The 16,737-nt window shown below is 48.2% G+C and overlaps 1 protein-coding gene across 1 annotated transcript in view; it reads right to left on the reverse strand.

Annotated features, from left to right (window-relative positions):
* Window positions 1-1,165: 1,165 nt before the first annotated feature.
* LOC143509498 (R3H domain-containing protein 1-like) overlaps window positions 1,166-16,737 on the reverse strand; it is a 43,887-nt gene continuing 28,315 nt past the window's right edge. The window contains 12 exon segments of the mRNA XM_076998313.1: window positions 1,166-2,521; window positions 2,834-2,918; window positions 3,177-3,274; window positions 3,461-3,605; window positions 4,073-4,245; window positions 6,582-6,685; window positions 8,130-8,281; window positions 8,379-8,530; window positions 11,680-11,809; window positions 13,866-13,922; window positions 13,924-14,136; window positions 15,521-15,619. Of these exon segments, the coding sequence (XP_076854428.1) occupies window positions 2,217-2,521; window positions 2,834-2,918; window positions 3,177-3,274; window positions 3,461-3,605; window positions 4,073-4,245; window positions 6,582-6,685; window positions 8,130-8,281; window positions 8,379-8,530; window positions 11,680-11,809; window positions 13,866-13,922; window positions 13,924-14,136; window positions 15,521-15,619 (1,713 nt within the window). The 3' untranslated portion in view covers window positions 1,166-2,216.

Consider the following 16,737-nt stretch of genomic DNA (forward strand, 5'->3'; position numbering starts at 1 on the left):
AAACCCCGCGTCTCTTTCCTACCACCTGGGGGCAGTAGAGTATAGTAGTCTCTCTCTCCACCACCAACCATCAAGGTTTTGAGTGGGATGCAGACAGAGCGGGACGCAAGACCCTGAGCTAAATAGTTAAATAAATCTACACTTTCCGGAATGATTCATGCCGCATGAATCACTATGATGATGATTCAAATGAATACGTTGACAATCCTGTGGCGACACATTTCATTTTTTTACTGATTTAATAGGCTCCAAATTATACGATTCCCTGGTAAGAGCAACATGGAGCATTTTAATGAGTCTGGGGATCTATGTGAATATAGCGGATGGTTTCTTTGAGGGGGGCGCGAAGGCGAGTCAGACCAGCACGCCGTGTTCACTCGGGTCTTCATGTCTGAATATCAGACGAGGACGAACAACACGAGCACTTCACACTCCAAACACGGCACAAGCGACCCGGTTCCGTTCACGTCCACGATAAAAAAGACCAACGAGGTATAAACGGGGTGAACGGACGGAGGTGAGGCGGTCTGTGTATAACGACCTCTATACCGACCGGACTCCTTACCGTCAGCGGGGGATGAGGCCGTCCGCTTTAGAGAGGATCTGGCAACCCGAACCCCCCCCCCCCCCCCAGACGCGGGCAGGTGGGCTGCGATTCTCTTTCACTAAATTGCTTTGACGTTATTAGGGAAAGGAGGGGCAAAAGAAAAAAGGAGGGGGCAAGAAAAATCTAGATAAACTGTGGAGCGTTTTGGAGCAGTGAGGTTGGGGGGAGGTTAATGTAGCAGACAAATGACCCAATAAAAGGGAAATTGAGATGGATAGCGGCCACTACAGCAGCAGATAGAGGCAGGAGAGAGATGAGGGGCCCCCAGGGGCCCAGCCACACCGCCGCAGTGCTGCAGGACAAAACGCCTTATAACGCAGACGCAGGCATCAGTCTGACGGGGAGCAACACAGGAATGTTTCTGGAATACGCAACAACGAATAATGATAATAATAATGACTCATCTTCATGGCATAAAGACATCATTGTTTGAAAAATGTCATTTGGTGTAAACATTTATTGGTTTTCAAACTAAAATAAAAATGACTTGCACCAGTAAACATTGAACAGCCTTTCAGAAGCCACACGTTTTTCTTTGAGAAATAAAAGAAAAATATATTCATATATATATATCGACTCGTATAAATGTGCAAACTGTTTTTTTTTTTCCAGTGACCCAGTAGGTATATAATTTTTAAAAGACTTTGAAAATCAAAGATCTGACATGGTTTTCCATGTATGAGTGAGTCAGTGTGAGAGAACCAGATCGTCCAGACGGAGGACTGTGACAGGGCGGTGGGACACGGAGGAGACAGGGTGAGATTCTGCCTTAAATTAAGTTAAAAATGAGTTGTCGCCACCCCCAACCCCAAAAGAGGGGGAGAAAGGGAGAGAAAAAAGACTTTCTTGCTCTCACCTGTGTCCCATTATTCAGAGAGGAAGGGGGAACGGATTGAATTATTTAGCTACTATATAAATTATTTACAAAACCAAATGTATGGGTCCTTATTTTACAGGAGACACGGAGGCGGCTTCTTGTTTCTTTGTCAGAGAAAGCTGAAGTCGACCTCGGGTTGAAGGCACATGAGACCCACTGTGTAGCGAGGAGGCCACCCCGTGATTTCACCACACGGAGGGGCGAATGGCTGTTATGGAAGGGTAACTGCACCAAGGAGGCCGGGGGGGGGGGGGGGCAAATGAACACAAGAGCTCTGGTCAAGGAAAGGCGCTCTGGACTGGTTTTAGACATGACATTTTATAACAATAAAAAAACTGAAAACCAAAAAAAAAAAAGGATAATTAAAAAAGGGGGGAACGCAACAGGAAACACGGGCTACCCTTTGATATGTGTCAATTATCCAAAGACAGCATGTGTGTAACAGATCTGAAACCTAATGGGGATTTGTCTCTAATGACTTCTTCAATTTCATCCTTATGCGTTTGTGTTTGCCACCTGCCCCTCAACACACAGGACATAAAGAGAAACTTTCACCCCTGCGAGTGTCTGTAACGAGTGTGGGGGACTGAACAAGTGTCCATTTTTTGTGAGGGCAACTCAGAACCAGGAGTGATCAAAAAGGGGGGGGGGGGGGGGGGGTCGCGCTGGTGCTGAAGAGTGCACGTTGTGGGCGGGGGCACATTGTGGGCGGGGCAGTTAAACTGAATCATCTCATTGGGAGTTGGCCCTCTCCAGGCTGGGCCTCTTGCTGGGGGCGAGTGTGAAGGTGCCTGGGGGCCCGGCGCGTCGAGCTATGGCCCCTTGTGTTGCCTGTCTCGTCGGGAAGGTGGCCAGGACGGTGTAGGAAGAAACCGGCTCAAACGTGCGCAGACCGTCACCATGGTCACTGTCACCATGGTGATCCGGGAGCCAGGTGATCACGGCGCCCGCCCTGCCTAGCTCGCCGAGCAGGTAGTCGGCCTGCGGCCGGCTGACTCCCCCGGGCAGGTCCGTCACCTCTAGCACACGCCCACTCACTGGACCAGACAGGAAGAGGGGAGAGAGGAAGACAGCAATCAGCAGAACTACACGACATCCGTCCGATTCTCCACAAAACAGCTCAGACGGCCATCACACACACCATCTGGTCTAAAATCCTTCCCAAAGAAAGTAGATTTAATCATAAAAAAGAAGTGTATTACATAAAGTTACATGTAAATATACCCCCCCCCCCCCCCCCCGATACAACTTGGTTGCAAGGACGTTGTTAAGACAGGACGTCTTTTAGCAAGACAATGTCCCCGTTTCGTCCTGCTGGGGAGCACTGTGATGCCCCCCCACACCTTTACCTGCTCCACCTACACTGAGATCTGTAGACAGCGCTTTTCTGGGCGGCTTCCTGCCTCGGGGGGCGTGCCGGATTCCCATAGTGCCCTGGGCAACAGAACAGACGAGAGAGGGTTAGGGGTATAAAAACCCAGACTCTCCATCCTTGGGACTCTGTGCCACAAATGTCAGCTGTAATGACATGACTGCATTTTAAAGCAGCTTCATTATGTGAAGCGTTACTGCCTTTACAACAGTGTACTAGCGTGGAGAGGATGTGCTAGGATGATCTACAGGAGACGCTGGGAGGAGCCGTCATTTAGGTTTAGGTTGTGTGTGTTTCAGCGTGTGTTGAGGGAGACTCACCTGGTGATTAGGGAGCGTGGGAGGTGGGTGGAGTAAAGGCGCACGGATCTGGGGGTTGTAGCGGAGCGACTGTCCCAGGAGGGGGTAACGAGCATCGCCTGGTGAAGACAGAAGAGGCTCAGCATGTCAGCAATCACAACGTCACTGCCTCAGAAGCAGCGGTGGCAAAACTGACTTCTGAGAGACAGTGAGTGAGTCAATATCTGATCAAGTAAAAAATAAACACCAACACATTTTTATAACTTTTTTTTCTTTAACTCCACTTCTTGGCAAGTCGGACTCACCTTGCCCTGGGACAAAGGGTCTGGAGAACTGGGGCATGATGGGAACGGAGGGCATGCCGGGGCGAACGTTCTTCCCGCTGGTCAGGTGGGGGGGCGTGGGGGACTGTGCAGGGGAGCCTCCCGGGCTTCCCAGCTGGGGACTGTTCTGTTGGGGCACCACACACAACTGACCACTTAAAAACCTTACAGGAAAAAGCGCTCAAACTCCCACACTCTTCCCAAGAGTACACAGACAGGAACACAGTTCTGGGGCCCGCTACAACCTTCCTGAGGGTCTTAACCATTTACAAAAAACAAACAAACAAACAAACAAAAATACCCTGGAACATTTTTAAAGTACATTTCCGAAAATGGACATGAAGTCACAGGCTGGTAAGCTGGGAGCTTGTGTGTGTGTGTGTGTGTGTGTGTGTGTGTGTACACGCAGGAGAGCCATGCATGCGGAGTCTGTGAGTGTGTTTGGGGAAATGAGGAAATGTAGTTGCAAGTTTTGGGAGCTGGAGGAGTGTGGGGAGGTGTACCTGCAAAAGGTCTGGAGGTGTGTATTTGGAGTGGGAGGCGGAGGTGTGTATGTGAGGGTGGAAAGTGAAGGTGGAGGTGTGAGGGTGGTACCTGAGAAGTGTCCAGACTGCAAAGCTCGGCTGATTTCTGGCTGCGCTGGTGGTCCAGACTGTGGAACTTGTTGTGTTTCCACTGTGGGGGCGAGTGTGGACGGGGATGATGAGCAGGAGGTAATGTGAGCTGCATCATCACCATGCCACCACCAGGGGGCGCAGGAGGAACTCCTACACACACACACACACACACACACACACACACACACACCCACCAATAAGACACCCCATTCAGAAAGAAAGACAGAGGGAGCTTTGCCTTGTATGTCAAAAAGGCACCGAGAGGCTAGTATGCAATATTCAAGGTTGAAGAATGAGACCGTTGCTGTGTGAACACCTATTAATACACCTCATTATTATATATAGCACACAGTCCTCTTGGTCCTCCATTACATAAAATGGAACACCATTAGTCCATCACGGGGGATTCTGAGTGTGTAATGAGGACAAGCAAGACCAAAATCTACAGAGTTGTTTTCTCCTTATTTTATTTCCAAGAAATTACCACTTGTACTACCCACTCTGGAAACTCTCCCACTTGACAGGATGGTTAACAGATGACCACCGTGGCTGTGTTGCTACACGGTGTCCCGGGAGCAGCGCACAGATGCCAACACCTCTGATCTGGAGACGGGGTTCAGGAGAAGCCCAACACGCCTGGTTCTGGGTAACAGCTGTGCACGAGGTCCTCCATACAACACTTAAAAAGTCGGAGGGGTTTTTTTTTGCCCCCAGAGCCTAGACTGACCTCATTTAAGAGACGTCCGAAGGCTTGTCTCTCTGGGAAATGACTCTTTTTGCAAATGGCTCAAAGCAGCCTATTTAATATCCTCTTGTGGATGAGATCAAGACAAGGTTGAACGTGAATGGCTCGTGTTTGCTATAGATACAGGTTTTATTAAGACTCGTTCATTTTGCTTATATGAAAATGGCTGGCGTGTGCTTTCTGCTATATGAAATAACTGCCGTCTAATTTCAGTGTTAGTGTTAAGTGCTTCAGCCTCATTCTGACAGAGAATTGATAGTCACTAACCTGATAAGGAACGACTTAAGCCACATTATCTAAATTAAATTCTAATGAAATGAAAAATACTTTACAAGAATAAGCAGGAGGTACAGCAAAAAAAGGAAAAGTACCTAGACAATCAGAGAGTAAACTATCTCCAGGTCTCGCTCTCTCTTCAAAAGGACCCGTATTTGATCAAGACGCACTGAAAAGGGGATGCTCAAATATTTAGGAATTACCACAGCACAGGTTTAAAGGGCTTGTACCCTCCCTCCTGGTAACTGCCCCATGAAATGACACCATTTCACCCACTGACTGCTAAGAGGGGTAGTAAGAATGCAATTTGAGCATCGGAGAGGCAGGTTTGCTCCCCTCATCTCCTCCTTTAATTAGTTATTAAGGACGGGAGGAGAGGGCGATGGAGAGACGGTGGTGAACGATCACAGGAGCTCGTGGCGAGAAGCTTCCGCGTTAATGGCACATAAAGCAGCACATTAGAACCAGAGGCTCCATGAAGGCCGTGCTCCTCTTGGCTTTTTTTAAAACATGGCCATAACCGGGAAGAAAGCAGCTAAGGAATGACTTTTTAATTACCACCCCATATCTGTTCAATAATTGGATCGTTAGGGCTGGAGAATGTAATTTCAATTAGCACCTTTAAGCTTGACGAGGAATTGAAATCGGGGCGGGGAGGGAGTGGGGGGGGGGGGACTAAGACGCCCCCCCCCCCCGCAAGCCCCCCCGCGCCGTCCCGCTCTTTTGTCGCGGCTCAATGACACGGCGCAGACGGAGCCACGCCCCCCTGCTGGTGCGGACGGACGCGCAGGGACACCGTCCTTTGTCCACGCCCCCTTTCAGGAAGCCCCCCCCCCCCCCCCCACCCCCCCCCACCCCGTGCGCTTGGCCGGGCGGAACGAGGGGCCGGAGGGAGAGGAGGGGAGAGCAATAACAGGGGGAGTGAAGAGGATATGGAGGTGAAAGGGTGGAGGTGCAGGACACTCCCCCATTCACACATTCAGGCTCTCGCTGCTGCACATTACGTTTGCGGCGTTTGGGATCAGAGTGTAATAAAAGGTGGTGGGCACCAGGGACGACCTCAGACTGGAGCGCAGCAGGACTGTTAATGTGAAACTCTGTTCTTCTGGATTTCTGCTAGTTCAGCACTTGTACCATCAAAAGCAGGAGAAGCAGAACGTCAGGTTGACATTCTGAACACAAAGAAACGACACGCAGGGAGAGCCGACCAATGGTTCAGTCATTTATCACTTTCTTTTATGAGTTATTTTCATGGGAAGTCACTGACTATGTATTATTAACTGATATGGCCACTTAACAGCAGAAGCCCTTACAGATGGTGGAAGTGCTAAAGTCTCATTTAAAATGTAGATTTGGAGCATTTAAATATTCAGCAGTTACAGTTTGCACAAACGTTGGTGAGGACGACTGAGCGGGGCACGTGGGGCGCGTGGGGTCTGGTCCAGGACTATCTGGGTTCAAGTACCTGAGCACTGCTGGACGGGGATCTGCTGCGTGCTGCAGGGGGAGGAGGTGCGAGGGAAGGACATCTGCTCCGTGCCTGGAGGAGGCAAGAACCCCACAGAGGAACTGTGGAGACACACACACACACACAATGCAAAAATACATTTGAAAAATCACAAAATATCAGCATCTGACATACTCTAGCACAAATTCAGCTGATAGGCTGGAAACTGGAAGCAAATGACTAATATAGGGCACTAAGTACACATGGGAATAATGCAAGACAGCACAATGGCACTGGTTTAAATATCCCCCTGCAAACCGGTGGGGATACGCCCCCCCCACCAAAAAAAAAAAAAAAAAAACCCACTGCCAATTTAATTTTCATGGCGGTAAAATAAGATGTGGCACCGTAGGCATTTATCATCTTTCGCTGCGACCAATTTTCCAAGACGCGATTCCTGGTCGCCCTCCCCTTCATGGCTCGTACGCGCTGGTCTAACGAGGACGTAAGCAGCACAGAGGGTGAGGGGCCCCAAGAAAACAGGGCGGAGTGTGAGGGGCCCCAGTAAAACAGGGCGGAGTGTGAGGGGCCCCAGTAAAACAGGGCAGAGTGTGAGGGGCCCCAAGAAAACAGGGCAGAGGGTGAGGGGCCCCAAGAAAACAGGGCAGAGGGTGAGGGGCCCCAAGAAAACAGGGCAGAGGGTGAGGGGCCCCAAGAAAACAGGGCGGAGTGTGAGGGGCCCCAAGAAAACAGGGCGGAGGGTGAGGGGCCCCAAGAAAACAGGGCAGAGTGTGAGGGGCCCCAAGAAAACAGGGCAGAGTGTGAGGGGCCCCAAGAAAACAGGGCAGAGTGTGAGGGGCCCCAAGAAAACAGGGCAGAGTGTGAGGGGCCCCAAGAAAACAGGGCAGAGTGTGAGGGGCCCCAAGAAAACAGGGCAGAGTGTGAGGGGCCCCAAGAAAACAGGGCAGAGTGTGAGGGGCCCGAAGAAAACAGGGCAGAGGGTGAGGGGCCCCAAGAAAACAGGGCAGAGTGTGAGGGGCCCCAAGAAAACAGGGCAGAGTGTGAGGGGCCCCAAGAAAACAGGGCAGAGGGTGAGGGGCCCCAAGAAAACAGGGCAGAGGGTGAGGGGCCCCAAGAAAACAGGGCAGAGGGTGAGGGGCCCCAAGAAAACAGGGCGGAGTGTGAGGGGCCCCAAGAAAAGAGGGCAGAGGGTGAGGGGCCCCAAGAAAACATTGCGGCTGCTGCTGGGAGCCCTGAAGATTATGACACATCCACGGGCTCCATGACGGGTGCAGAGTTGGGGAAGGGCGGGGGGGGGGCTGTGTGTGATATGGGGGGGGGAGCATTTTCCTCACGGGACCAGCTGGGTAATATATTCACTGGCTGGGTATCTGGCCACATAAATCATGGCAGGTATGGCCTACTAAAGTCACGGTGAAGAACGTGACCCCCTCTCGCTCACGTGGGGCTACAGCAGTGTTTCTCCTGACCTCTCCAACACAAAGACAACCTCGTGCACCATCTCTGCTACTTCTCTCCCTCAAAGCGGGACACGTGGAGACGTACCTCATGGCGCTCTGCTGGCCGGGTGGGAGCACGCTGTAGTAGACCTGGATGCTGGACGCTGGCAGGGCTCCGTGGTTGGACTGGTTAGGAATAATAACTGGCTGCTGATATGTCTGCTGGGACACGCCCTGGGATCCAGGAGGCATGGATACCTGTCAACACACACAGCAGCGTTGGTATATAAAAAATAAAAACAACACCAACTCAACCAGGATTAAATATGAGCTGTGGGGTGCTAGCAACACTCACCTGATAAGAGGGCACTGAGGGATACTGGACCATCATGCCTTGCATTTGATTTCCTATATTGCTATGTTGGCCACTGACCAGTGTTGGACTCTGGGGCTGCTGGCTCATGTTCTGGTAGCTCTGGGCTTGATTTGGCATCACAGTTTGGTAACCTAAAGAAACACAAGGAATGAGATGAAGAGATCATGAGATTCAGCAGGTATGGGCTTTGTTCTGCACCCAGAGATGCTCTCTGAACTTCCTGCCAGTGTCGTATGTTCTCACGTTACGCGGCGTAGGGGAAGTGAGCGAGTGTGAGGTAGCGAACTCCTCCTCACACCGCTAGCACTGGGAGTTTGAAAAAAAAAAAAAAACTCAGATTCAAAGAAGAACGTGCTACAAAAATCAACTCAAGTTGGGACAAATTCAGAAGGTACCTGGCAACCCGTAGTTGCTACTCAAGAATGTGAAATCAGACAGACAACATGGTGCAAACATGGCAGTACACAAACATATCTGTATAAAAACCTCATTAAACTCAGATGTGTAATAAGAGATTAAATGGGCAAACTCAAGACCGGTACTTTGCAAAAACAACCAGTCTCAGCTTGGACACTCTATAAATTATATCCCAGTCATTTTGTGCAAGAAAGAAAATACAACAAATACCTCCACTGTGGTGCATGAAAGTGTGTGGAGCTCATTGTACAACCAGTCACAGCAATATTACACGCACACGCCCCAATCAATGATTTGGTCCAGGACGTCAATTTTACCAAAAACACCCAATTATACTCTCGTTAGCAAAATTGCTGACGATCACCTGTGGTGGCACCTGAGATTTTTCCCCAATTAAACTGCTTTTCCATCACCTCCGAGTAAGTGTACAGAGTGTGTTTATTAAAGCGACATTCCTTTCAGCACCGTCCCGCGTTACATCTAGACGAGGGGGTGGGTGGGGGGCAGAGGGGCGGGGGGCTGCAGAAAAAGAGACGGCACTCGTTTGCAGAAACAGCCCAGCCGGGGTGCCGCGTGCTCAGAGAGAAGGCAGCAGCCATGATAAAAGCAGCTGACGCAGTTTTGTTCCAACACCCATTATGGGGCAGAATAATTTGCATCGGTCTCAAGGTTATCTGCATGGGGGGAGGTGAGAGGGGGGGGGGGGGGGTGAGGGGGGGGTTGTCTCATAACCTGCAGACACTATTGAAAAACTCTCGCCAGAGGAGGTGCACAGCGTGGAGACTCTGTGGGAGGCCCATAAGGGAGCAGGAGAAAGTCAGGGTTGTGGAGGGTGGGCAATTTTCAATTTTTCCTGGCTTTTGGCCAAAGCGACAGCAATCAATTTAGCCCAGATGAGAAAAGAAGTGGGACAAAAGGAATGGATGGATGGACGGCCCCCGGCGAGGGGGCGAAGAGGAGCGGCTATTTTTGGTTCAATTCTCTCACCTCCACTTAGGGAGCCAGTATGAAAGGAATATAATATTAAACACTTTCTGTTCAGGCTGAGTGAGCAAGCAGGAGACAGCACAGACGTGGGAGGGGGCGGGTGTTCACTCTGCCACCCTGAACCTAGCGCGGTTTCAAAGACATCTTTGGGCCTGCTACTCACAAGGTTGCCAGCCTTAAGGGGAGGGGGGGGGGGGGGGGGGGGGGGGGGGGAAGAGAACCCTGTCAGAAGCCTGTGCAAGATTTTTTATTGTGTGTGTGTGTGTGTGTGTGTGTGTGTGTGTGGGGCGGGTAGGAGAAAACCTACATGGTGCCATTCTCCTTTCCAGGGTAGTTGTTTTGCTTCCTTCACAGACTCTCTTACCCCCCCCCCCCCCCCCTCACTAACCTCCTCATCCATCAATCCTGATCTGATCCAAGTTTCTAACATCAAGGAAACAAATGATGTTGCCATGTCCTTCAGCGTGGCTTTGTAAAAACCTTTCCCTTTTCCGCACACAATTACGAAAAACACAATGTCAACAGATCATTTTAAATATCGCCTCCTACTACGTAGAAATTTGAAGAAAGCTGTCAGTTTCACAAAGATGCACACCACCACAGAAATCCTGATGGATGATTTTTCTAACGTCACATTGTTCGGTTGTCAGACGGGCGTTCTGCAGCAGGGTCCTTTTTTTAAGATGAGCTCGAACGGGGGGGATGTGTGTGCCTCTGAAATCCAAGGTGGCCCGTTTGCTTCTCGGCCGTGGCGGTCCGGCCGGGAGGAGGAGTGAGGGGCTGAAAAAGAGACCGGTTCACTGTGAGAATCGTAGGGCCTCTCAGACAGTGTCCCGGCCCCGCGTTCAGCCACTCTGGGTCCGAGCACATGGACGCCGTAGACTCCCAACGAGACATATGCCGGGCTGCAGGCTCACTACACAGGCATCTTGCAGTATTCTGTTGCCCCTCCCCTGGACCCGTGTTGGCTGTGATTTTCCACACTTTCCAGACAATACATTTTACACCTATTCTTTAGCTCACAGTTTTGACCGAGCCCTAAAATGGCTTTGCACCTTCCCAACAAAGACTAAATTCAGCCAAGCAGGTGCTTAAAACATCGAGTATCTCAAAGTTATTAATAGATTTGTACTGAAATAATTAAAAAATTCAAGAAACAAAGCACTTTTGACCCCTTTTTAAACAGAGCTTTTACAATTCAATTGAACAAAATGCGTCACAGCTCACAGGGCAGCAAATAAGCGGGCAGTGAACCAGTCAGGGAGGAAACGACGCTAACTGTGGAAATGCCTATTGTATCTGTATCTGAGTGCAATACAAAGCAGGAACCCAGAGCGCCAAAATGATCGGCGGTGTAATTAGCTTCCGGCTTCATTCTACCGCCCCTGGGGTGTCTCCTCATTTTCACAGTCAGAGTTTCAGTGAACACGAAAAACAGCAAATGACCAAAACAGACGGAGAAAAGAGTCATGAATCAAGAGTAAATAAATAATAAAAATATAATAACAATAATGAGAAAACGGAGATGAACAGGAACAGTGTAAATGGAGTCTATAAAGAATGAGACTCAAAGTAAGAAAGAGAACCGTGTCCCCACAAATTTCAATTCACCTCCAAGGGACAAAGGAGCATTTATATCAATGTGCATGAACCAGAGGAAAACGAGTGATGTCTTGATTAAATAAATTACAGCTCAGTAACTTCACATGTGTTAAATCACACATGTTTGGGGGAGGAAAATAAATAAATAAATAAATAAATAAATAAATAAAAAACCAGCTTCGTTTGAGAGAGTGGTTGGGGTTGCCAGGTGTTCTGCGGGGCTCCTGGCTGTTGGGAGAGGAGGTGAGAGGTTGCCAGGTGTTCGGGGGCGTACCTGGCTGTTGGGAGGTCGGGGGCGGGGCGAGGGGCTGGTTCTGAGCGCTAGCATACTGCATGGTGCCAAGCGCCCGATACTGCTGGCTGGACAGAGAATATTGGCCCGGCGCACAGTAGCACGTTGGCATCTGCAAAAGACAAACGAGAATCAAATTACAGAGGCACTCGCAAGCCATCTGATACAGGTGCGGCGGTCGATACGCAACACCTGATGAAAATAGCAACTGTCAGATAATAGACGTTACGAATCAATACATCTTATAATCTATACTTTCTACTCTGATACAGCGAGCTTCATCACAAATGTGTCGGATAATATATGAGAATGATTTGGCCATCACAATAACATAAAAAATATAATAACTTCACACTAGACTAAGAAGCACCTGCATCAGACGTCTCTCGCGTGACCAGAGGTGGGCAGTGTATCCAAAAAGTGTCAAGTGTCTCAAATAAAAGCAGTTATTACTTAAGTGAAAACTAATTTTACTCCCACTTAAGTATTATTATAGTTACTTAAGTATTATTATAGTTACTTAAGTATTATTATAGTTACTTAAGTATAATACTCGAATAAAAGTAGTTATTATAAACATAGAAATACTTAGGTAGGACTACAAGATAAATTCAAAAAATAAATTCTTACTTAATATTAAATAATTACATGAATGTAAGAAAATAATAAGATTACTCATGCAGTTATTTAATTGGATCTTATTTAATAAAACAGCAAAACGTTCATTATCATTAGCAATCGGTAGCAATGTTGCTAGTACCTATTTAGCTGATCTGTAGGTGCTAAAAATGTATAAAAATAGCTGGATACTGCACACTGATATAGCAGCTGAATTTGTTACTTTTTCTGTTGCTTGTAGCTAGCTAGCCACTGTTTCTGTCAGAATATCCTTGACGTCTTTGGATTGCAATACTATTTTCTGATTTTGATTTTGACGTGGTGATAATTCTCCTGTACCTCTACCTGACGCGACGTGGCGATAATTCTCCTGTACCTCTACCTGACGTGGTGATAATTCTGTACCTCTACCTGACGCGACGTGGCGATAATTCTCCTGTACCTCTACCTGACGTGGCGATAATTCTCCTGTACCTCTACCTGACGTGGTGATAATTCTCCTGTTCCTCTACCTGACGCGACGTGGCGATAATTCTCCTGTACCTCTACCTGACGTGGCGATAATTCTCCTGTACCTCTACCTGACGTGGCGATAATTCTCCTGTACCTCTACCTGACGTGGCGATAATTCTCCTGTACCTCTACCTGACGTGGCTGATAATTCTCCTGTACCTCTACCTGACGTGGCTGATAATTCTCCTGTACCTCTACCTGACGTGGCTGATAATTCTCCTGTACCTCTACCTGACGTGGCTGATAATTCTCCTGTACCTCTACCTGACGTGGCTGATAATTCTCCTGTACCTCTACCTGACGTGGCGATAATTCTCCTGTACCTCTACCTGACGTGGCGATAATTCTCCTGTACCTCTACCTGACGTGGCGATAATTCTCCTGTACCTCTACCTGACGTGGCGATAATTCTCCTGTACCTCTACCTGACGTGGCGATAATTCTCCTGTACCTCTACCTGACGTGGCGATAATTCTCCTGTACCTCTACCTGACGTGGCGATAATTCTCCTGTACCTCTACCTGACGTGGCGATAATTCTCCTGTACCTCTACCTGACGTGGCGATAATTCTCCTGTACCTCTACCTGACGTGGCGATAATTCTCCTGTACCTCTACCTGACGTGGTGATAATTCTCCTGTACCTCTACCTGACGTGGCGATAATTCTCCTGTACCTCTACCTGACGTGGCGATAATTCTCCTGTACCTCTACCTGACGTGGCGATAATTCTCCTGTACCTCTACCTGACGTGGCGATAATTCTCCTGTACCTCTACCTGACGTGGTGATAATTCTCCTGTACCTCTACCTGACGTGGCGATAATTCTCCTGTACCGCTACCTGACGTGGCGATAATTCTCCTGTACCTCTACCTGACGTGGCGATAATTCTCCTGTACCTCTACCTGACGTGGCGATAATTCTCCTGTACCTCTACCTGACGTGGTGATAATTCTCCTGTACCTCTACCTGACGTGGCGATAATTCTCCTGTACCTCTACCTGACGTGATGTGGTGATGTTCTCATCTAACCGTACCTGCTGTACTGGCTGCTGCAGGTAGCTCTGCGGCTGCATAACTGGCTGGCTGACGGGGGGCGGGGCCAGGCCCCGGGGCAGAGTAGGCGGAGCCAGGCACACTCTGGCTGGGGGAGGGCACCATGTAGCCAGGCTGTTGTGGGGGTGGTGGTGGAGGGGGAGCCTGGAGCACCACAGGAGAGGGGTACATGGCAGTGTGGGCGTCACGGCCCTCCCCAGACGGCTGTCGTGCCAGGGTCAAGTGGCTGAACTGGGCTCCCAGGCCATCTTGCTGGGGGGGGGGTCACAAACAACGGGGACATGAGCGTGTACATGGTGCCCTTTGCAAAACATAAAAAAATCAGGATAACTGAAGCAAGCATTACCATTCAATGACACGGTAAATGATTGGATTATTACAAATCTTTTGCCCAGTCATGGGTTGTGTTACTGGCTTTGCACAAGCAAAAGAATTCTGCAGGTGCTAATGAGTTTGGTAAATCAAGCCTTGGGAGTTTAATTACCAATCCATATCAATTTGTTTTATTCCCCCCCCCCCTCCCCCCTCCCATAAGTACACAGGGACTCACTGCATTTCTATTCATAGAATATTAACTTCAACATCTGGTCCTAGATTAATTATTCAAAGCAGTCTTCCTCTTTTTAATTAGTCATTAAGAGATGTTTACTGCTAGAGGGAGGTCAAAAGAAGAGGTTGGCAGAACACACGATGTGTGTTTACAAGAGAAAGATAGAGAAATAAGGCACACTGACAACTGTAGCACGCAATGCTACGAGTCTTCAGATCAACAGCGCACACACACCTGCAGGCTGCATGCTGACGGCTAATGTTCATACAAGGCATTCCAAACAGTGCCGCGGACTGCAGACTAAAAACTTTTGGAGATCATATTAATCTAATGTGGGCACAAGACCAATGAGCACCATTAAGACAGGCAATGTGCTGCCATCTATTCTGCAGAGCTTTTCTATTTTTTATTAAGCAGACCAATCCATCACAGAACCTGCTTTAAATGACCACATAATATTCAAATTTGGACCAGAGGAATTCATCAACCAGCAAGAAACGCCTTGCTGTACAGATCTAATTATTTTCTCTTTTTTTTCTTTCGTCTCCCCCCCCCCCATATACTAGTTAACATACGCTTTCTGATTTTAAGACATTACTGAACATTATTATACTATTGCTCTCTGATCTAATGTTATATCATGCAAGCCAATATTTCTGCATATCAGTAACACAAACCTTTAAAATAAATAAATAAAAATACCGACTGACATCAAAACATTTTGATTAAAGAAAGAATAAAATCATGCAAAATTATGCAGAATTTATTCACACACGTGTATATATTATATATATATATTTTTTTTTTACACACACACACACACAGTGTGTAATATACACTGTGTGTGTGTGTGAGAGAGAGAGAGAGAGAGAGAGAGAGAGAGAGAGAGAGAGAGAGAGAGAGAGCGAGAGAGAGAGAGAGCGAGAGAGAGAGAGACACAGAAAGGTGACACTGGGTACACTGATACACTGATGTACTAAATGACAACACAGAGATGGAGACAACACAGAGGACGGTCAGCGGCACAGACACTCGGAGGAGAAGAGGAAGAGTGAGAGGAAGAGTGAGAGGAAGAGTGAGAGGTACCACAGTGTACTGTTGTGTAGGAGAGACGGGGAGGAACTGGGGTAGATAAGAGACGGTCGGATACTGCGCTGGCGGAGACGGCTGCATGGGCCAGAGGGACTGAGGAAGCAACAGATGAGGAGAGAAGGGGCGGAGACAGGGGAAAGGGGGCGGGGACATGGGAGAAGGGGGCAGGGCCAGAGGAGAGGGGAAAGGGGTTTTAGTCAACAATGAAGATGACGAAAGGCTATAAAGGTGCATTAACACAGGCGTTCAGATCTTTCAGTGCATGGTTTCACCATGGAAGTGTATTAGTCTAGCAGCACAGCAGGAAAAGAAAACAGAAAATTAACACTGTGTGATGAAGTAAATTCAGCCAATCAGGTGACTCGACGCGAAGTTTAATATAAACATACAGCGAGAGGTAACAGGGACAGTTAAACCATATGGACATGCTAACTTGGCTTCCCTGGACATTGGGACACATTTAATTTTGGACCTTAATGTGACTTCATTCAGGAGATTGCACTAATAGGCTAGTACATCAGGGCATTGATTGAAAAACAGAAGCTGTGAGCCTATTGTTGGACTTGGATCGCTGTTCTATAAAGGGTCAAATTAATTCTGCATCTTAGCATTTCATTAAGTCTCCAGCCCTCATCATCCCATATCCCAGGGTCGTCATGGAATCACTCGAGCGATATAGCCAGCATCTAACAGATTGTAATTTCTCTCCGAATTGGCCTGTGTGAACTGCAATGACTCCCATTTGGAAAGTGAACTGCACCCTGGTCTTTACCCTGAGCATATATTTGCCTGAAAATCATTGAGTTACACACTTGCCCACTCCTAACCCCCCCTCGCTAGCATGGCTACAGGTCTAATCTTTCCTTAATAGCAGGCGAAATACCTGGGCCAAGCAATTAATGACCCATCAGCCTTAATAACCAGGCCACAAGGCACCATCAGCAGATTCACCACCATCTATCATATTTAATTGACTTCACAAAAACATGGCTAGACAGGCAATTAATTACATTTAAAGGACAGTAAAGTGTTTATTTGAAAAATAACAGAATATTACTCATGAATTTAGAGCATTGACCTTCAATATTTAGCAATAAGGGAAAATTATCTTGAGAGGAAAAAAAGGTGTCCGTGCAGCACACGTCAACGTGATATTTTTGGCAGGGGGACAGAACCGCTGATGAAAATGTCTATACATCCTGTACACATAA

Source organism: Brachyhypopomus gauderio, chromosome 3 (assembly GCF_052324685.1).
Source record: "Brachyhypopomus gauderio isolate BG-103 chromosome 3, BGAUD_0.2, whole genome shotgun sequence".
Lineage (NCBI taxonomy): Eukaryota > Metazoa > Chordata > Actinopteri > Gymnotiformes > Hypopomidae > Brachyhypopomus > Brachyhypopomus gauderio.